The sequence below is a fragment of the Bombus pyrosoma genome, linkage group LG4 (assembly GCF_014825855.1).
Source record: "Bombus pyrosoma isolate SC7728 linkage group LG4, ASM1482585v1, whole genome shotgun sequence".
NCBI lineage: Eukaryota > Metazoa > Arthropoda > Insecta > Hymenoptera > Apidae > Bombus > Bombus pyrosoma.
Genome location: NC_057773.1, coordinates 8,715,584 through 8,738,474, shown reverse-complemented (window position 1 = coordinate 8,738,474; position 22,891 = coordinate 8,715,584). Strand labels below are relative to the sequence as shown.

General features: G+C 34.4%; 4 protein-coding genes across 7 annotated transcripts in view; 3 read left to right on the top strand and 1 right to left on the bottom strand.

Annotated features, from left to right (window-relative positions):
* LOC122567188 overlaps positions 1 to 22,891 on the bottom strand; it is a 143,789-nt gene that overhangs the window by 113,579 nt on the left and 7,319 nt on the right. The window lies entirely within an intron of this gene.
* Positions 1,273 to 2,604, top strand: LOC122567191. Its single transcript, XM_043725506.1, has 3 exons — positions 1,273 to 1,454; positions 1,967 to 2,117; positions 2,298 to 2,604. Exons 1-3 carry the CDS (start codon positions 1,290 to 1,292, stop codon positions 2,450 to 2,452), a joined length of 471 nt encoding a protein of 156 aa, XP_043581441.1. The 5' UTR covers positions 1,273 to 1,289; the 3' UTR covers positions 2,453 to 2,604.
* LOC122567194 lies at positions 7,792 to 12,348 on the top strand. 2 transcript variants are annotated; one of them, XM_043725509.1, is made up of 2 exons: positions 7,792 to 7,932; positions 12,052 to 12,348. In XM_043725509.1, exon 2 carries the CDS (start codon positions 12,072 to 12,074, stop codon positions 12,342 to 12,344), a length of 273 nt encoding a protein of 90 aa, XP_043581444.1. In that variant the 5' UTR covers positions 7,792 to 7,932; positions 12,052 to 12,071; the 3' UTR covers positions 12,345 to 12,348. The 2 variants fall into 2 exon arrangements, with proteins under 2 accessions (XP_043581444.1, XP_043581445.1); XM_043725510.1 differs by having other exon boundaries at positions 12,046 to 12,348.
* On the top strand, positions 12,836 to 14,520 carry LOC122567190. The gene has a single exon (XM_043725504.1). The coding sequence runs from the start codon at positions 12,841 to 12,843 to the stop codon at positions 13,699 to 13,701; it is 861 nt and encodes a 286-aa protein (XP_043581439.1). The 5' UTR covers positions 12,836 to 12,840; the 3' UTR covers positions 13,702 to 14,520.

Genomic DNA, 22,891 nt, shown 5'->3' with positions numbered 1-22,891 from the left:
TTAGGATAGAAGAATATTTCCGTCTTTCAAACATATTGGTGTTTAGTAAGATTTTTATGGTTGGTGACAAATTTTCTGGCGGCAAACCTTGCTGTCGATCTCCAATCCTGTCGGCATATCTTTCCCCTTCTTTTCCAAGCCATCCTACTCAAATTCAAGTACAGATACGCATATATCTTCTGCACACGTAAAATACAGGTACTATACCTATACACACATAAAATAGATAGCTCTGCGAGGAATAAAATACACAGACCGTTTCAAGAAAATATATTATGTTTATCGAGATAGAACGTTGTTTGCGTTCGGTGCAAATCTTAATCCAGGTATAATATCGTTTGCACATTAGAGATTTTTCTTTTTCTTCTCTTTTCGTCAGCAATCAGAACCGAGTACTTTCATTTCAATTATATTTTTCAATTATAAAAACAATTCTACTTTCTGATGGTTTTAAATTGTAGGAAAATATTCGATGGCTATCTAGTACATTGAAATAATAATATTGAAAAATTGTTACGCGTAATAGTAAGGAAAATTTGGAAGCTACGCTGGATAAAAAAAAAGAAAGATACTACATTGGATTTTTTTACATTTGCTGGAAAAAGACAAACGGACAAATTTTTGAAAACCACAGATCTATTTATCATTAAAAAGCAATAGTTTTTGACATTACCTTCATCGATAATGACGAACGATCTTCATCGAACATGCAATATAAAAGTAAGCCTCTAAGAACATTTTCCTCTTTAACACTTATTCCACTTTCATAAAAGATCACCATAAGAAATCACCCTTTTTCAGAATTAGAAAGTTTAGTTTATGGCGTTAATTGAATCGTTAATAACCCGTTATTGTTAGTACAACTATAAATCAATTAAAAAGAAAGTATTTTTGCTTCAACAGATATTATTAAAATATAATTCTCAGGCTAGGGACGTACGTAATTAAAATTATTCAAATTATTTTCATTAGTGTCACTGTTTGTACCGGATCGACGAATCTAGTCACACGACTAATAACATATAGCGATACTTTTTCTTGATAACAGTTTCCTTATTTATGAAAAAGTGACTTATATCAATAAATCGGATGTAGACAACCACAAGCACTTGGATAAGTCATATATACCTTGATAAGCTTTTAGTCTAGGGTGTGAAACACTTTCCTTATTTATAAAAAAGTGACTTGTACCAATAAATCGGATTTAGATAATCGTAAGTACTTGGACAAGTTAAATATACCTTGAGAAGCTTTTAGTATAAGTTATAAAAGAGCCGTGAATTTCCGCAATGGCACAGTCACAGATCCAGTGCAACCGATACAAAATGTTCCGTTCAATTGCTGGTGTCTTCATCGTGTCCCTGGCAATACAAGCCAATTTCGCATTTATCGATTATCCACGTGAAACCGTTACACTGAAACTGTCTGACAAAGATTTGGTACAAACAATACCGGTGAGTAACCATAAGGTCCATGCTTTCAACGTGAAAAGGTGTATTTTGGATGAACAATTGAAGAAAAACAACGTACAATTCGATCAAAGAGTTGATATTTCTGTTATTTTCAAAGATACGATTGAAGAACGTTTCTCTACTGTTAATTCTTTACCTCTTGCCATAACTGGCAGATACTCCGTTAAATTCAAATTGAAATGTACTTGCACCAACAGATTCCAACAACCTATTTGCCTCCGTTGTATTCGTAAAAATATTGACTTGTACAAACATCCCCAATCTAGTCGTTAACAACGCAAGAATAATAGAGAATTACGATTATGGATTACTTTACAAGTTAGAGCATTTTATATAATTTTGCAAACTTAAGAAACATCAATAGCGAAATAAAGGAACATATTTCGCTTTGAACTTCACGTAAGAAACTGGATCTTTGTGTTCTGGTTCATCGATTCATTGAAGAAAAATAATACCCATTCTTCCTCATAAAAGGCTTTTTTGTTTCTGTATAGGGTTCGTATCTTGAGCCACGTATTGCTACAAGCCTCAAAAACCTTAACGTAGGTGAACATGTCGCAGGCGAAAAAATTTTCAGTACAGTGTACGCGTACAAGAACGTCTACAATCTCATTTTGATCTTAACTTTGCACCTGGATATGAGCGGTAAGATTTCTTCCATTATTTCTTCTTCATTAAAATTTGAGGCTTGCAAAAGTTTGATTTTAAAACGAAATGTTGCGATAGATGTAATCATTCGTTGTTACAAAGAACTTGAGCAGAGTAAGAAAATTCATATTCCTTGAGTAAATATTCGAGTGTCTTCACATAAATGTCTTTTTATAGGAACTATTCATTATATAAATGCCAGGAACGTACCCGGTAGCGATGTAGTTATCTGTGCCAATGGAGATAGCTTAGGATCGAATTTAGGCACTGTGCAGATTCGAATTGCACCGCAGGCCACGGCCAGAGTACATTTCATGATTGGGACACACTAAATGAAAATAGTTATATTCTTTTATAAACAATTTTCTGTAACGTTCTTATACAACAACTTCCTCGATATTGCATTACGCATGGAAATAATTCTAAATATTCTAAATTCAAATTATGTATGTAACGTTGAAAGAATAAATATGCATCGATTAAATTTGTTATTTTTTACCTGAACCTTTTCCCACATCTTTTTAATTAAGGTTAATATTTCTGTGAATGTGATCAACGCTTATTTTTCAGCGCTCGCGTTATTATTGCAATTAACTGGCCATACGGGTAGGTATAGCGCGCAATTAGGGTTACGTAACGAGATGCCGAATAATTCAGCAAACAAATCACGTTTGCGTACGCAACACATGCATGCATACAGGCCGATTGTATGCGTAACAGGTGAGCCACCTGACAATGTAAATTTCGCCAATACTATTTTCATCGTGTCGCGTCAGTACAAATTTTTATGCCCCTTTAGACAATGCTGATTCATGAATACAATGTAAATCAAAAGCATTTTATGAATAACAATCTTACGAGCAGCGTTACGGTGACGAGTCTTGACAAATGGAAAGGGCGAGGGGAGGGTGAAAGTTCAAGGGAACTTCCCATATCCGAATTAATAGAAAGATAAAAATAGTCAGGTGATGGAATTTTCAGATAATAGAACAATTACCCGTTTCATTTCATTTTTTTTTTTTTATTCGAATAAAGATAAACAAAATATCGGTTTGTTTCCAGATTTAACGGTCTTATATCTTTTCGACTGTTACGTTGCATAAATTTCTCTATTGAGTTACATCTCTTTGTGCATTAAACTATTGAAATTTTGCTTTTCAAATGCTGCAGCATAGAAGAGTATCTACTTACTTAAATTCGCGTTAATTTAGTTTGCTGATTTAGCTTGTGGAAAATTGAATTTGTTACTTATAAACGAAGCGTTTATCTATTACGAAATTAAATACAATGTGCAATATGTTCGACCAGTATCGTTTTTTAATAGAATTTCCTATCGCGTTCTTTAGTATGTCTTCTTTGCAGATTTAAGATTCAAATATAAATACATCGTTTACGTTAGTTTATATATTTGGAAAAATCATATATTTAAGGGTTAAATAGTTCAAGATTTAGAATTAGACCAACCATAGTTATTTATCTATAACGAGATCAACGACCGATTGACGATTAACGATAAATGAATGAAGAGACCAATATTATTACCAAATGTTCGTTTTTACTGCAAATAAAAAATAATTTAGAATTCAAATAAAATATTTATCCAAGAGAAAGGTTAATTCACTTGATCGCCTGAAATATCTTTTCCTTGGTTAAGTAGGCTTAAGTAGGTCAAATTTCATGGCAATTAAACAAGAACAACCAAAATAGTGGAGAAGTTACATCGATAGCTTCCTCGTAGAAAAGATGTGCGAGGATCGCAGAAAATCTTCGCAAACAATTTTTCTCTTCAAATATAGCGAGCAAATACATACAGACGTAATAGCAACGTATACAAGCAACTTCTACAGAGCGAAAAATAACGAGCACGCGCAGAATAGCATCGAGAATCCTTAAGTGGCGTAGCTAGAGTTCAACACAGAATTCTGTGGAGTCTTATAACGAAAATAAGCTCACCTGGTAAATTATCCTCTCAGCTTACTGTTCTGCTTATAAATCTGGGTTCCAATATTCACGTGATTTTCAAATAATAGTTTCCCAATTCGTGCTTTTGTTTCTAATCTATGCAATCTATGTAAATGAAGCATTGGTGTGGTTATTTAAATAAAGTAGTGCTGGATTATACTATTGGCGGGACACGTGAATCGACATTTTTAATTTTTTAGACGATACGAACGGCAGGCGTGAATCGACGTTTTTCACTTGATGAACGTTGACATATTTTCCAGAAATATGGGAGCGGCGGTAAAATTTATTTCACGGTATACCGTCAACAATATGTTAACGCGTTAAGTGCCGTGTTGATTTTGATAAATAACCCACGGAAGTCTTAATGATGCTTTACCAATTCCGTATGCAAACAATATACGTATTAATAGCTTTCTAAGCTGCGTTGCGATTGATTACGACGAAGATTGTTTGAAATTTATGAAGATTTATAATACTGTAATTCTAGGAAGCATCTTCATTATTGAGAGATGTTTATATATACTCTGTTATCTGTTCTCATTTGTAAGTCAGTGTATCCATGAATGAAGCTTCATTACCTACTTATTGTTAAAACTAAATAGAACTACAAAATAATTAAAAAAATTCTGAGAAAATATCGTAAACTTTGCGTAAAGTTACTTCTAGATTTTCCCGCTTGTTTACACTCGTCCTTCAATTTCCTCGCGTAAAATTGTTGGTTCGAATTACTTCCGGACTTACCCAGAAACGCGTCGATGCACATTACCTGCTCATCTTTTCCACTTTCCACTAACACTAAGAATTCAGAGTTAAAATAGTCGCGGCACGGATATGGCACGGTATTGTGCTTCCGACGTTCCTTGTTCTGTCTGTGTTCACGTGGTAATCACGGCTAGCGATGTTTATGCGAGTCTGATGGCCAACAGTATATGATAATGACGTATTGTTTAAGAAGAAGTTGGTAATGTCACTCGAAAGGAAACGATGTAAATCCTCTAACAATGCGTGCTCTGAGGACAATATATTCGCTAGAAGAGAAGAGAAAGAGACTGGTCTGTTGATAGACAGTGATAATCTGTACACATCAGAGAGATAATGATCTCTATCCATTAAATTCGTGTAAAATCAAACTTATTTTTCGCTGCTTCTGCTATCTGTACTGCACTGTCGGTGAACGTCGTGCAATCATTTCTCGTTACCTCATGAAATCTTTCTAAAGCTACGTATTCCTTGGCAGATATAAGATAAATAGAACGAAAGGGTATGGTATGGTATAGTGTAAGAGTTCCGCAGAGACTCTTGACCGTTCGTACGTGGTACATTAGTTACGAGCGACCTGGAAATTTCTCAACAAAACGACCAATAAACTCCATCCCTTGACCGTAAAGGAAGCTTTTCATCCGCTAACTGAGACTTTTCCTCTCTGTTGAAAAAATATTGTCTCGGATAGACCAGAGACAAACCACACAGCTAGACCACAGTTTAAAACGTATAACTGTAACATGTATATAAATATATGTTTTCCTGAAACTGTTATCAAGGGAAAATTGAAAAATAGGATCCTTTTTCGCTAGGCGAAATATCTTTTTAATTTGTAAACTATACATATCAGATTTATAAAATAAATTAGTGTACCCACCGCATATTTTATAATACGAACGTAAACGTAATTATGAGCAACGAAGAGAAAAATTGTACAAAATAGAAAAATTAAACAGACCCATGTAGAGATGCATTCTAGCTTTTCCAGCGTCATCGTTGAAACGAAGATCGAGGTAACTATATTAGAATTCAATTTCTCCATCAAGAAAGAGCAATCCCTTGAGGTAGCTTAATGAAGAGGCTGCCCCTTCAGAGTCTCTCTTTTTCTCGTCTAACGATTACGTAACACTTACATTTTACATTTTATTCGTAAAGAGTATAAAAAAAAAAAAGAAAAGAAAAAGAATAAAAAATGATATGGATTAATTGTATTAGAAGAAAACATTTTATCTATCCTTGCACATATATTTCTACATATACATAGTCTATGTTTATCACTAATAATTCCGAAGCCGATGAACCTAAAGTGGAAAAAAGAACAAATATTCAGGTATCTGGCTTCTAGTGATTCGACATACTTACGTAGAATAGCGGATTAGCGGATAGTTATTGAATATCGAAGTACTATGGTACGGTTTCGAGCGGTGTCCTCAAAAACTTCCGTACGTATTTTAAAACGAATGAAACGTCGCATCAAACAAGCAAATAATAAAATTCTGCAATAAAATACCAGGAATAAAAAAATCCATAGAATGAAAAGCGTGTGTCTTGTTGGCAGTGATACAGAGAAAGAAGATGATAAGGATCAGTCAAATTTTACATTTTTTACAAAGCGACAGTTTTAAACTGCGATATATTATTAATAAATCTTATATTATCAATATTATTCTTCTACTTGATTTGGGATTCAACAAGCATTTTTCACTCTGTTTAGTGAGTGTCTGTCATAATATTAAGATAATGAAAGATATTCAAATATCGTGGATATGAAAATACTGCTTGTCTCGGTTTTATACTTTTGACTGGAGCTAACAGGATCTTTCCATTTTCAGCTGTTTTGTGTTAAAACGTTTATTAGTCATAAAGTGACTTTAAAATAAAAGGATCGAGAAAAATATACTTATCATGCTTTTACGTGATTTTTAAATATGCAGGTCATTTATTTCAATAGAACTTGCATATTTATATTATACTGATGATCAAATACACTTTGAAGAGTAATAATTAATAACATAATGTTTCGTGAAAATTTACATTTTATTTTCGTCAAGCGATAGAAAAGCATGTCATTATTTTTTGATACTCTTTTACGGAAAGTATTGTATAAAGCGCGTGATTGATGAAGCGTTCCTTGTTTTAACTGACACATTCTAAATGGAAAATAACGTCGTATTTGAAAACCCGTATCGATCATCGTGTACCAAATTGATCGTCACCACAAGTTAAATCGAACAAACATCTACATACTGTCATTGAAAATCTAATCTAATTTCCTAATAATCGTTATATTTCACACCTCCAAAGCTAAATCTCCTTTTTTATCTTATTTCATACCTTCGATATAATTGTAGATATTCCATACAATTGTTGCTGCAATTCAACATAATTGTCCGTGCTTCGAAGTTCGTTTTCTTTTATCTTATCATATTATAATGTTTCAAGTTATTATTAGACAAATTCATTGGATATTACGAACGTTATACCTCCAGTACAGAATACCAAACCTACGCATATGTCTTAAGAAAAGATCATCGAAACGTCAACTGTACATTATATTATTTGTCCGAAAAGTGTTTTCTTTCGCAAACGTACTTTTTACAACAGTGCACCTTCCTACAAACGTGAAACCAAGTTTGTAAAATGTCGCGCTGTTTATCTCAACAGAACAAAATGGATCGTACGTAATTCGACAAAGTAATATAAAAGAAAAAACGTTGTACGTCTATTATTTCCTCATAAAACGAAAGAAACTTTTCGTATCTTTCATGCGACAATTAATTTTCGTTCTTTCAAATTATCTCAATTTCAAACATTTCTCGAACCATTTTATACGCGATACGAGCGAGCTTCGAAGAACCCTCGACGCGAGCAGCGAGTCTTGTAATGAGCTTACCAACTGAAGAAGCCTTATGAACACGATCCACAACAATATAGAAGAGAAAAACTAGCAACCAGTTGGCGACGGTCTTTGCATGTGCCACGACACGAAAATCCAGCGAGCAGAAAAGTTGCGTGAAAATTCAACGTCGAATCGTGTGATTCACTGACCTTTGCACGGTGATCGACAGGAAGCTGATTTATCGCGGTGAGTTCTCACGCGATCAAAACCTCTCGCGTTCGGGTAATTTAGTTTTGGTGGACTTCATAAAGCATGTCCAACTTTTACATTGAATCGGAAAAGAGCGGGAATGAAAAAAACAAAAATACACGCGGTGAAGGATGATCGTCCAACTGTAAAATATCGTGTTCGCGATGCCAACTCGCGAGCTATGTATCTCCAATGTTTCCATTCTTGTCATATGATAAATTTCGTGATTTATAGTTAATGATTGAGGTAGGATACCGTTAATAGAGTGATGTAATGATGAGATGAATAAATATAACACGAATCTACGGAGTGAAAGATGGGTGAAGGGAATAAATAATAATTTTAATTTGAATCATAATTTGAGAGACCCAACATTGTACGCAAAATTTCTTCTATTAGATTGCTACAGAATGGAGTTCGCTACTATTTCTTTATTGAATTTTTCTTCGTAGTTTATTTTAAATTATCTACTGAATTTTTCTATTCTCACCAATAAAAGATAAACACCTACGTAAAAAAAAAAAAAGATAGTAATATATATCACAGACGAGTATAAATATATTTTTAGTCGATTGCACGTGGAAAAGAGACAGATAACATGGATAAAAGTCTTATTAGATTAAGTTACTTTTTAAATATATAATCTTGGAATATGCCATTCGGGAGATTGTTCATTTATGCAACGCATCAACGCTAACTTTCTGAGGGCAACTTTAAATCACGTTTAAACGGAGCAAGGAAGGGACGAACCAGTTTTAAACCCATGGAGGAAAAATTTATCGGCCTGCACTTGCCATCCTACTTATACGAAAACAAGCTTATATTTATTCATGAGACAATTACAATATGCTGATCTAGTTGCGATGCAATTTCGGGGATTGAACTCGCACTGGTCTACGATATTTCGTTTACGAGTTTCGTAAAACCTTAAATATCGTTTGAACAGGCTGAAAGGAATTAAAGGAGATAAAAATAATATTAAATTTTACAGATAAGGTAGAACGACAACATTGGTCAGTCGTTTAAGTAATCACGATTTTTCAACTTTTATTTTATTATTTACTATTATAGCATCTAGATCAATGTGCAGAAGTAGTAAGGCACATTTTTCAAAGTACGGCGAGAAAATTTCTGATAGTTTTGCAAAAAATATACATTAAAAATTACAAAAATAAAACCTCTTATTCTATTTTATAATAGATCTTCCATTGGATAAAGAAATGTGTCAATATGTTTAAAACCAGTTGTTAGCATTTTATGGAAAATTACTGTATCTTAATCATATCACCTTCGAAGCAAAAATGCGACATTAAAGCAACGATATTCTTGTAAATTATGTAACATTAAATCCTAGCAAAGCGATCGATACCAAAATGTAAAGGTCTATAAGGGATGAAAGAAGACAAGAGACGAACGATAGACATAGCATTGTACCGATGAAGTCTTATAATTGTCTCCTAGTTAACAACTATCTATTTTTGCCAACGGCGGTCCAACTTTTGCCATACATTATGCAAGTTTCAACAGAAATAATGAAAGAGCAAACTTCGGTAATTAGAAGCTCAATAGAGAAGTCCAAGTTTTAGAGAAGAAACAAGGCCGTGATAAAGTGTGGGAATTCTGTGTTAACCAATACTATACCGACATTTCACACCAACGTCATAATACAATTCTGAACACTTGTTCCTGTGTGCCTATGCTAATTTTAAAATCATATTACTCTTGAAATTTTCTATAAAATTTTTACATTATTTACTCATTACTTTTCTAAACATTTTATGGGAATAGGTTCGGAGATGATTTATAATATATTCTAGTCGTTTACACGTACACTGTCGCAGATAAGTATTTAAATACACCAACATTCTCTCTGTGAAAATTTTGCTTTTTCTTCCTTGAAACAATATCAGAAGTTTCTTAGAAACTTTTCAGCTCTATTATCAAGTCTCGATTAATTGTAAACAACAATTTGATAAAACAATCCAACTTCTTTGAAATGATTCATCTTACCCTTAATAAAGGAAAACCACAATACAAAATTGTATTTACTCATTTCTGTAACTACTTATAGAGTTTATTATAACAATAATGTTCAATGTTCTAAGAAACATGATTCGCTACACGAATTAACAAGTGTAATAGGAAATGTGCTCTATTTAAACATCTCTCTACGTAAGGAAACTTCTCCAAACTTACAAAATATTTTCTACTTTATAAAAATACAAAAAATATCAAACAACCTAAGTTTCAAAGCGAAGAACGAATTATGTATAAAAAAAGAGTATCGTCAGACCATTCTATTCGTTATAGCATTTGAGCACCAATTAATTAAAGCTAAATACAATTAAATTTAGTATCGTTTAGTAGTATCCCCGTATATGACTAAAAAAAATTTGAAATTATGAAAATGAAGCGTAGAACCGGATTAGAAAAACACTTCATTGGAAAATAAGGACGTGTGCCAGTACTTTTTGTAGCCACCGTAGATTGCTTTCTCGAGTGGCGAGGAACACGCGTGGCGCAGAAATGGATGCTTTCGTTGTACGGCTGCTTGTCCTAAAACCTGCACGCGTTTAACAGCTATACATACGTATGTATTTTCCACACGGCATTACACACACGCAAGTAAATTACGCGCATACATTGGATGACACGAGCATTCGTCTCTTCCGTACGTGCCGGAATGTCTGAAATATCCCGCCTCTATCGGTGCTGTATACGAAAGTTAATGCACGTGGATCGTCTAACATTTCGAAGACAACAGTACGGATGGGCGTACTAAAATCCAGTTCATTTAGCCTGCATCGATTACTACGAAACTGTTATGCCGTCGAATTCATGGACGCGATACCGCAATTTTACAACGATTAGAGGAACTCCATTATGGTAGAATCGAAAAGATGGTGGGAATATAATTATTCCGATGTCGAATGCTTTAACGTATTTGGTACATCTTTAGGAAAAGATGATCCCAATCGTTGGGATTCTTGAATTCTGATATTAAATTATATATTAAATTTAAAGAACAGTACGAAATTAATCGTCGAGTGATTTTCATTGGTTTCGTCATTTCGAGGGAATTAGAAAGATTAGACGATAGACTAGATATTGTCTATCGTATAGGTAGAGTAGGGGATTAGAGAGAATATTATAGAAGATTATAGGTAAGTATCATGATCAATTGTGATTCGTATCATTGTAATTAACACGTTTGCTGCCATAGTAAATTGCCAACACAAATCGTGTTTTGTTTCTTGTGCTCTTGCACGATATAATTTGATTACAAACAATGACTATGACGAGAGAGATTTGTTCTGTTTTCAAGCAAACACATGAGTTGTATATTCATTTATTTCGCAGCTGATTATTAAATTTAAATTAATCGTAATCCTCACACATGTGACGCTATTGGCGTACATGGTAATTCATTATTCACATGACGGTTCATATTCCATAAACATCACGTCAGTACATCAATTGAGAATTTCTTGATCGAATACCGTGTTTCATTAATATTTATTATGAAACCACGAAATGACGAAATCAATACTTTAAAGCGATATGTCAAATTAAATTTTAATTACGCGCGAATGGAATTAAATAATTTAATAAATTGAATTTTTCTGTTCATATCTTTTAATATTTTCAATAAATTGGCTTCTTAATGCAACGGAACGTCAGTAATAATTCAATTGACTACTGCTTTTTTATTGCATCAATGTTTCATTCCAATTTGGGACAAAAACGATAGAAAGGAAAATTATGAAGACACTAAATATTTTAAACTTACTGTCTTAGTTGTCGATACAATAAGACCAAGCGAGCACATGAATGAGCACAACAGTGAACTAAAAACATTACAATTCCATTTTTACTGTGAACCCCTCGGCTTCTAAAGCAATGTATTTTAGGCGCGCTTACTATAGATACGCAGGAACTGTACTCCAGAAAAGTGATGTCCAAAATTAGTGTTCCATGGGATATTTCTCGTGAAACTTGAATCAACAAGAATAATTTACAGTGCGATAAAAATAGAATGCTATTTCAAAAGCGGAAGCGTGTATCTATCTAATTTTTGTCTGCAATTGTTAAAAATGGCAATTTCATAAGTTTCAGATGCAATCCACATAGAAGCGATGAAAAAGCGCGGCAATTATGAAAACAAAGGCGGAAAAGGACGACAGAACGAAATGAACGGCCCGGAAGACAAGAAAAATGAGAAAAACGATGTTGAGAAGGACGTGGATAATCAAGGATTCAGCGAATGGTTAAGATCTAACAGCGGTCTCGAAATGATGCGACTGTTCGTAATCGCCAATTCGATTTTAGTTTTTGTCACGATGGGATTTCCAAAAATGCAGGAAGCTATGAGTATTCTGAAGGAATACTATTTCGGGGAAACGGAATAAGCGGAAACTTTTGAGCGAAACTATCCACAAAATTTGAGAAAAAATCTCGGACGAAGTTTGATATAGTAGAGAGAAGTTAACGACACTACGATCGATATATCTAAGGCATTTTCTTGAAGTAATTCAGCGTTTATAACTACACGCTGCAAATTATCCTTTGCTTTCTGAACAAGAACTCTAGACGTACGCTCGCATTAACGTAACACGTAACATGATTCGACATCAAAGACCTACAGAAATATTTATTTTACCTTGTTTGTACCACAGTATCAAGTATCTATGTATCGATTCTCTAGGTCATAAGGTACTCTTACTCAAACTTCCTAAAAGTATTCCGTCGTTTACTTTACAGTAGACCATAATCATGGACATTTTATCACAGACTCTTCATAAATTTTAATAAGCAAAATATCAATCGTTAGATAACGTGCATTCTTATTATTCGTTTGATTTACCACGAGCAATATTTAGCAATAAATAACACTCGAGTGTGATCATGCTGGGATTGATCTTTCGCGGCGTGTTTCTCATTGGTATACTCACCTGGTACAGCACCAGCGTGTGGAAAATGATCGACAGTTACTTCAGAGATCAGTTCCGGAGCTACTTGGAGGAAGAGTATCGAAAGAATCCGCGAATGAGGTCCGACATACAAGCTGACTCGGTCGATAAGACCGGTTCCGCGGTTACCACGCCACACCCCGATCCGACGGTGGAGCCATCGCGGGAGATTCTCAAAGCTGTCGAAACGATTACGCGTGCGGTCGAAGCTGCAGAAAATGATTCCGTGGAAACGAATGGAGAGCCACAGGTGACAGGTGGCACCAGTGAAAACGAGGCCGCCGCAGGGGGATCTACCGATAAAAATGCATTCCTGGGAACTGTCGCGGAATCGGAGCTGGAAAGAAGGAAGTCGACCGAGAATGAACAGGATTCTCGACAACCTATTAATCACGACGACCATGACCTCGAACGTCACGAGAACGACGATCGTCATCGATCAGTCTCTCAAGTGTCTAAGAGCACGGTTAAGAGAATCAGATACGACAGGAAGCTGGCCATGTCTAGGGACATTTTACGCGAGAAGCAATTATCCAAAAGACGAAACGTGAAAACGATCACGTTCAGTGAAAAGGATTTTAAGTCGGTCATCAGCAATCACGTTTCCAATGATGATTTTTGGGAGTTCGAGGAGGACGCGGATGAAAAAGAACCACTAGAAGGTATTTTGGTTTCCGAGCTACCGTTCAAACCTAGAGCGGATATAGGGGATTTGGACAGGGTCACTGCTGATGAATACTGTCCCTTGAGCTTGGAAGATGAAGCGTCTTGCGATGAAACGTTCAAATGGCCTTGAAGTCTTACAATGTTGAAGCGTAGATAAATTTAAGAGGCACGTAGTAGAGTTATAAATTCTGTTCGTCCGAATCAATAGTGGAAAAAACTTGGTTGTTAAAGTTCTGGCTTTCGAGTATCAACTGTGATCTTTCGGAAGAAATATACCAAGTTTCGCTAGTATTGCAATTAGATTCAATGACACGCTCGTACCGAATACTAGCGTTAAACAAAAAAAAAGGGAAAAAAACAGACAAAAGATAATTCATTAAGAAGGACGCGGAGATTTCAATTCTGACAATTACATTATATAGTATGGTTTATGACGAAGTTAGCTGTAATGTTCGTAAAGTTAGAGATATTTCTTTCAAAAGAACACAGCTTGCGCTTGAAAATTTCAATTTCGCTAATCGAACGACATCAAGCTGTGTATACTACAATTCTTCGATATCAAATAAGCGTCAGTTTTGGGTTGATGCATTCAAAGGTATACTAATGTTTACAACATATCTACATGTTATATATGATTATTAACGTTTTTGGTGCTTATTAAAATAATAATATGTTGTAGAAAAAAGAATTATTCCAATGATTTGAACTTTTTGTAAATATATCATGAAAGTAATTACTTCTTTCATGATACAGTTCAAAATTAATTGTGTATACGTCTACATTATTGTTTACACAATATCCAGTTTCTTTGATGATTTTGTTTTCATCTACTCTTTTATGTGTATCCACAACATAATAAAATTAATTTAGATATAGGTAACACATACATAAAAAGTATATTATAGTATAGCACCATTATAAATAAATGGTATATATATATTTCTTCGAATATCTATTAGAATCTTGCAAATATTTCATTCTCCCTCTTTCTCTCGACGTAATAATATTAATGTAAAGATAAACATTACTTATTTCACACGAATTACGAAAACAGAATGTTGCTATTTATATGCTCGCCACTACAAGCATTAAACGCTCGTACATCTTTCATGTTGCCTGTATGAACCAAGTACTCAAAGGATTAAAGACATAAAAAGTTGAGAATTCCATTTTGACAGCTTCAGTTACTTTACCGATGGGCCTAATATCTTCGATCGAGCTTTATTATAATTTTGCAAATTCTGACGGTGGATTACCTCTGACAAAAACTGCGATGGTTTAAAATAAATGTCATCGATGAACAGTAATTTCACGGCATGAGACGTGGTCGACTATTTTTCCCGCTATCTCTAAAAATCGCTTCATAAATAAGAATATAGACATAATACGTCGACGTTATTGACTTTTTGCTCGGCTGAAGAAGACTCGACAGGAGGTTGCAAAATGTGCCCCGTCACTATAAGCGTACACCTGATGCAATCCTCCTGCGAACAAACTTCCAAGCTACATAGCACGTGAAAGAAGTTACCTTTTCTGAACTTTAACGCGATAAACGATATACTACTGCCCCGTCGATTAATCATGGCAAAGCATTACGGGCAGAAACAAAAAAGCACGATGATCTGGGTCAATGTTAACTGTTTGCTTCGTTACGAGTTTCTCGTGTCGACGATACATCAAGGGTATGAAAGAAGGGTTCAAAGGTTCGAAGAAAGAGCGAAAATTGAAAAGGAGAAGATAATCGGCTTAACAGGAACCAATTAAAACATAATAAAAAACCGTATCGTTTATAGAGACAAGAAAGAATATACGACTGGTGTTTCTTTAGTAACTTAATTGCCCTCCGTAACGAGGAAGACTAAATAGGCTGTAAGTATAAAAAGATTGATAATTTATAAAAGCATGGGACGATAAATCGTGTAAGATTTGGCCTGGTTTCCCCGCGGAAGCGTCTTACAATATAAAATTCATAGAACACGGAACAGAGGTAAGAAAGGATCACGAGAAGAAACAAAATCGTTGAAAAGAAACTCTCTGTTTTATTAATCCTTCGTATACAGGATTTATCCAATTCTTTAATTGCAATTCAAAAGTAAGCAAGTCTTCTGATACTTTCGAACAGTAGGGCACAGTGTACATCTTATAATCCTTCAAAGTTTGATATTTCATGAAACAATTTCCCAAACGATTACTCGATTTACGTATAGAATATAAATTCTCGTTTCTATGCTGAAGAATTCTCTAAAATATTAAAAGTCTTCTATGTTTGCTAAAATAAAGGAAAAGATTGAACTATAAAAATTGGACGAATCACAGCAAGTTTAGCTTTTCATTAAGTTCTTAATATAATTAGAAAGTGTACGTAACAATTAATCACAAATCGGTCGTTCTCGCATTCAGATACCAAGAGTTGATTCCGTAAAACGGTCACACGATTACTATATCAATTCTATTAATATACTTTCCATTATAAACAAACTCTCGTGACCGAGATGGCCCCAGGAATCAAGGTCACAGTGATGTCCTTTGACCCTGAAATTGCGGTCTCGTATAGGCGAAACTAGGCAGTTGATGTGAAAGTACAGAGAAATTTGCAATTTATGGACTATGCGCGAGCTCACGGTTGCCAGAGAAAACGAATCTCAACGACGAAACGCGATGTATGAAAAGTTTCCGTTTGTATCTTGTTCGTTCGCCTCGTTGCAGTTCTTTCGCTCGATAAGCTATCGTGCTATCGTGCTTCCGTGCATTAAGATATTGTTGACCGGTTAATGTCATACTGCTGTATGCCAGTGCATATTGTTATATGACCTGAGTGATAATATTTTTCTTCTCGTTCGTGAAATATTTTTTATGGGTCGCGGCTATTGTGGTTCCGTTATATTGTTCTATGTTAGTTTAAATTTTATGTAAATATGCGTTGTCAATCTTATCTCACAAAAGTTATCATTCTTCTTTGCTTTGCAACATGCATTTTAACTTTCATATATTTTATCGTAGTCTTTAAAATTCTAAAAAAATTTCTTGTCATAGCAAGAAAATATTGTTATTGTTTTCCTAATCGTTACAAATTTTCATTTTCGCTTACGTGATATTAAAATCATCCAACATAAAGTAATATTAAAATCAGAAAATTCATGTAGATATGCTTATCATGTTTTTCTCCTGTGATCTTCGTTCGTTAACTTTGTCAGGAGTGTGGAATTTGCGTGAAACTGAAAGCAAGCTGTAAAGAGCTTTCCAACTTTATAAGAGAAGACTAATTTTGTCCAATTTACGCCAATTCAGAAGTAAAAAATCTTTAAAATAAATAATAAAATAAAAATAGTAAATATATGATGCGGCGACCGTAGCAAAATTTATGGAAGCCCTTGTTCTGATATTATCTACAAAAATATGAATAATTAAATAGTGCGTTTTACAACTCCAATGTATTATTGCCATTTACGCATTAAGAATTAAATAAACAATAAAAACAATTTATTCTATTTAATTGATACATCACTTGCGATTTTGTTTCAGAAATGTATGACTCATATAAATTCCTGCGACCCGAAATCGAATGTAAATTTCTAGCGGAATGAGCTCAATATTACGTCATCATCTCCATGGAGTGACTTTGAAACTATAAGTGTCTAGCAAGCAACTCGAAGTCTCAATTATGGTCAGATACAAATTACGTGCATTTACATAGTTTACCGCATAATTATCAACCCTTTGATGCACAAAATTGTAATCAATCAATCACGATGATATAAACACGATCGTGTGATTTTAAATACGCTTCTCCAGCAGCAAAGTATATCGATAATGCTTAAATGCAGTGCTACAAAGCTTAAAAATTTCAGTTGAATTTACTGCCTAACAACAAGATTTATTAATATTAAAATCCATAATGAGGATTCTGCATCGTCAAATGTAATACATCTTACGTAATGTATACCTGAACATGATACATAGTACATATAATGAACATTGTACCTAATGTCGATAAAACGTCCAGCTCACTGTAATAAATAACAAACGTGATATTTGAAAAAAGGAGAAGAGAAAAAGAAAAGAAAAAAAACACGAATGAATACAAGATCCAATTACATACCTCGATCACATTGTTTAATCCATGCGTTCATTTCGCGCAAATTAATGAGCCCACGTAAAATTCGCATCGTTGAACGCAACGTTCCATTTTCCGGCGAAACCGTTTCACAGTCGACATTGAAATTAATGATTTACTAACGGGCATCCGAGGCAACGGTTAATGCAAATTAGAGCACGGATAGCTCGACGCGCTAGACGTGAACGCAAATGCATTAAGGAAATTCGCTCATTATTATTCCACGGAGAAAAGGCTCACCGCGCGAAGGTCGCCTAAACAGCTGCTTTTATTTTTACAGATCATCTTTAGAAGTCAATTAAAATCAAACAACGATAACACCGATAATTACACGCTTACAAATTGCCGTATTTTAATTTGAAAGACGGGGTTACGAGATTCATGGAATCCTTGTTTTTACGCCAGAACAATTTAATCGCTCACTTCGTTCTGTCGGATTACGATCGGCAATTCGATGTCTTTAAAGAAATAATTAAATCCTGAATTTTAACGAATAGATGTTCGTGATCGCACTTGCACGCACTCGCATGAGAGAGTAAAATTACATTCGATAATGTTTTCTCGGATGTGTAGAACCAGCTGGACGCTGAGAATAATTAGATGCAAGAAGAATATCATTCGTTGCGTTTAAATAGCTGCGCGTAAACATAATCAGAAAACGTATTTATCGCCAAGAGAGATGGAATATTGATTTGACACTTTTGTTTTAAATAAAAAATTAATTTTTGTTTCTGTTCCATATTATCGCCGTAAAAAGATATAAAAAAAAAGTATATTATTTATTTTCTATTTCTGAAATTATACTTCATTGCTGCAACTACTCTCTGTATACAGGATCGATTATATAGATACTAAATTCTAAGCTAATTGTCGTGTTTCTAATAATGAACCTGATTGAATCACGATATCGAAGGTTTATTTTATTATAATAAACAACGATTGTACATTTTTAAAATTTGCAGTAGGTGTAGTAATTCTGTGTCTCGATACATATTTGTCCAGAATGATTGTTCCTCTTTTTACGAGATAAATAAGGAATGACCGATAAATCACGAATGACTTTGATAAAGGTTTCAAGACGTTCCATCGAGGCATTAGTCAAACTAATTTACATTCGAATGCAAACAGCGACGAGTGTGGCTAAAAGAGGTAACGTCCGTGAACGTGTGCAGCATATCGATGTAACTTTTTTACCTTTATGGAAATGCACTTGGAAGCATCACTTTTAATATATTGTTAAGTTAAAAGTGAGTTGAGTAAATACGAGACTAAACTATAACTAAATAAATATTTTCAATGAAGTAATCGGAAAATGCAATTTTACATAAACAATCAAACAGATAATTCGTGATGTCACATGAGCTGAACGTCGTGTTTTGTATAATTGAGTCTTTAAATGACAAATAAGTAGTTTATACCAAATATACGTATACTTCTTATAAATTTATAGTCGTTTGATATATGAGTGGCAATTAATTATTATTTGTTATTACTGTTAAATGACAAAATTCGAGTTATGTTCACTTGAGTAAACATAATTCTTTCTCTCTCTTTCAATTTCTCTATGATACACCTACGGTAGCTTTATCAATATTTTACGTTCTTATAGTACTATAGCAAGTGTGGCAACAATAACAAGTGTGGATTGTTTTTCCACGTAAATTGGGACTGTTGATTTCCATCTGTCATATGAAAGAAAGAACTACAAGTAAGAAAGAAAAAAATATAATGGAAAGAAAAATAAGAAACGTAGAGAGTTAAAGACGAATCACACGAGTTTTAGAACACTCAAATAAAAAAAAAGTATTGATTTAAATATATTGAGATAAGCAGAATTTTTGATAAAATTTCAAATTTATATTACTTGTATATATTTTTTCATTTTACGTCCTAAATGCGATTTATTTTTTTCAAGTATTTCGGTATCTACAGTTGCAACAGTTTCCTGGTCGTCACACGTTATACTAACCCAATTACAAAAAGAGCAGACAATTTATGCGAACATTGAAACAATACTCCTTTTTTAACAATGACAGATATTTACCTTTCTCTGTTGCAACAAAGAAATTCCTTAAACGTCTGATAACCAAAGGAAAAAAAATTGTTTGTTCTAAAATATGATATCCATCCCTAGTTTTCTCCATATCCTTACAAGAATCAATTGAAGTATATTCTTTCGCGAAGAACGTTATCGTTCGCGAACTTTATAATTTTTGTTTCAATTATGGTTCCCTGAAATTTGTTTTTCCACTCTCGCTTTGATTTCAATTAAGGAAAGAATTTTAATATTGAAAAAAAAATTATTAGCATACAACTCGAAATCATCTTCAATATTGATATTTTCCTCAAGTTTAAGAAATTTCCTAATGATAGTATCGAGCCAAAGAAGGCAGCAAGGTAGAGCACGCATTTCTCATGCTACTTTACACGCGTATTTTGAAAGTGTCACGATACAAAATAATTCAAAGAATTGTCAGAAGAATTAAAATTAGAAGAACGTCAAGATCGTTGAAGAAGAATTTCGAATATAAAAATGAAAATTTACAAGAATAATATTTGGCCATTGTCCTCTAGAATCTACTTTTTCGCTAATCTTGCGCGTTTAAATAAATAATTCCTTTAAGATTCCAAACAATTTTTCTCTTCCCTGAAAATCTTGTTCAAGTCGTGTCACTTTGAAAATACATGTACGATACGATATTTCTTTGCCTCTGTAATAAAACGTTTCAAACGTTTTGCTAATAAAATATTTCAAAACCGAAAAGTGCTTCAAAGTTTAGTATGTACTTGTACGGTAGGTATATTTGAAAGGTAAAAACAAAACCTGGACATTAACGGACAGCGTGCATTTCCAAGATGCAGGCTATCATGGCATAATGACACGATAAAGCTCATACGTTTCCCTAAGTATCAATTTACATTGAAAATCATGCGCGATACACCAATAACGTTTCACTGGCGCTAGTAGAAAAACCCGACGAGAAGGAAGAAAACGAAATGTAATCAATAGTACGATATAAGGCAAAATGACCAAGTGCGAAAAATCGCACGGTATTGCTTCGCAATTATGCAAGACGGCCAGCAATGCGTGCACGTGTGTACATCACTTTACGTACCTATCCATGTCCATGGTCAACGTGTTACATATAGGACAGGTGCAGGAAATGCGTGTCTGTAGCCTCAAACTATTTCTTACCGGAACATGTACGTTGAGAAGTAAGAAATACGACCTGGACCAATCATAAATGATAAATCCATTATGCTTCACCGTGGAAATAAAGCTGCACTCTACTTATATATTTTTGTTCTATTTGCAAAGTTTAATTTCACAATGATTTTCCGGTTGGTCATTTGTGAAATCGATTCCGAATAAAGAATTATGAATTATTCGACTGATTTATGTACCTACTTGCTTATTCGACTTTTTCATAGCAATTTATATTTACGGTATAACACGTTTAATTTCAGGCTTACCGTTCGCACACGGAAAATAGCTGGAGCCATCCGTAGCCTGGAAAACGATTTCTGTAAAACGATCGCGCTCAACTTAGTTGTCTCGTCGAGTTTGTTATGTAGCGCACAGCGCAGCAACGGAAAGATGAAAAAAAAACTTGCCATGAACGGACGAAACCGTTTCCTAGATAACTGAGAAAATACACCGGCAATGGCCTCGTTACGAGCGACGACGATTTCTCGCGATCGCTTCCCGCATGCTTTGATCCCGATCAATCGTTTTTCTATTTGTCTCACGTCTTCAAGTAATTACTCGAGTCACAGCAGGAAGCATATAACGATATAATTGGTACATGTATTGTAAATTCTAACAGCACGTTCCACCTGACGAAAGAATGAATATTGATCGTTTCAATAATGTATGTGTTGGTTACAAAGGATAATTTGTTACGCTAATTGTCAGTTGTTCGGTTAGCGCGAGATGAAATAACTTCATGTCACGAAAATAATCATTTTCCTGCATAATTATTATTTTATACAGCTGGGTAGAATTTCTTTCTTATGTAATGCGTTAACTCACCCATCTTTCAACCAAAAGCTCGTACGATCATAGAATTATATTTATATATTACACTTTGTATCTCAATGTTCTCAATATTTTATACTTTATATTTGCCATTTTCTACGATCAAAGTAGCAATTTTTGAAATTTTTTACAACTGCAATTTAAAACACGTAACGATACTTCGATCTAAAGAGAAAATACCTACATTAATTGCGTCCGCTTGAAGAGATAAACTTCACCTTTCAATCTTACTCTTTATTACTATGTGTTCCTTTTTCCCTGTCACTTTCTCTCCTTCCATTAAAACAATTCTCATTGCCCAATTATAAGACTAAATTCGTTCCTACTTGGCTGAGTAAGTAAACGTAAAAATTCGACGGAGACCACAGTAGACGTTAGACGCAACTGATAGAAACTGTTTCAGTGCATTAGTTTCTCTTCCTAATTGCACACTTCAATTCTCGAGTGTACTTCTCAACAGGTTGTTCGCTTTAAACCGAAACATAACAGGCATTCCATTCCTGTGCAACAAAAGAGCGTTCACCGCGCCGAATGGATTTCTCTTTCGATACGCGAATTTTAATATCGTCGTTACTCAAGTTGCGTACGAAAATGCGTACGTATGTACGTACACGGTTTTAAAGCACGCGTCGTAACAACTGCAACTTTCTTTCCTTCCTTTACAACGGTGTATAACTCTGTTGAAGTAACTTTCACGATTTGACAGTTTCGGAATGAAAATGAAGGAAACAAGTGCGATATTAATAATCGACGTTTCAAGGTTGACAGAGCACTCGAAGAGATATCCCGCGTCTCATTCATAGCCATTGCGGAAATTATGCAAATGATCCATGAAACACGGCATACTAATTAACTAGATCGCTGGCAGAGAAAACCTTCTCACTTTCTTTTTGTCGTTGCTTCGTCCCGAGCATATTTTTCTTCTCTTTTGTAATTGGATCTAACGCGTGAATGATATTGGGTTGGCAACTAAGTGATTGCGGATTTTGTAATTAACACCTAATGACAAAATCCGTAATTAACACCTAATGACAAAATCCGTAATCCCTTAATTACCAACCCAATACATTACAGAAGCTTTATCATCCGAACTACCCATAGAAAATGCAGTTTCAATGTACAAATTTTTATATTTTTAAGTCCTCGTTCTTATATTGCTTTCTTTTC

Bases quoted from the DNA above. Each gene is read 5' to 3' on its own strand.
- LOC122567191 (XM_043725506.1), top strand. From the start codon at position 1,290: ATGGCACAGTCACAGATCCAGTGCAACCGATACAAAATGTTCCGTTCA. The intron at 1,455-1,966 runs GTGAGTAACCAT...GTTTCTGTATAG, and splicing joins ATTTGGTACAAACAATACCG to GGTTCGTATCTTGAGCCACG. The intron at 2,118-2,297 runs GTAAGATTTCTT...GTCTTTTTATAG, and splicing joins TTTGCACCTGGATATGAGCG to GAACTATTCATTATATAAAT.
- LOC122567194 (XM_043725509.1), top strand. From the start codon at position 12,072: ATGAAAAAGCGCGGCAATTATGAAAACAAAGGCGGAAAAGGACGACAG.
- LOC122567190 (XM_043725504.1), top strand. From the start codon at position 12,841: ATGCTGGGATTGATCTTTCGCGGCGTGTTTCTCATTGGTATACTCACC.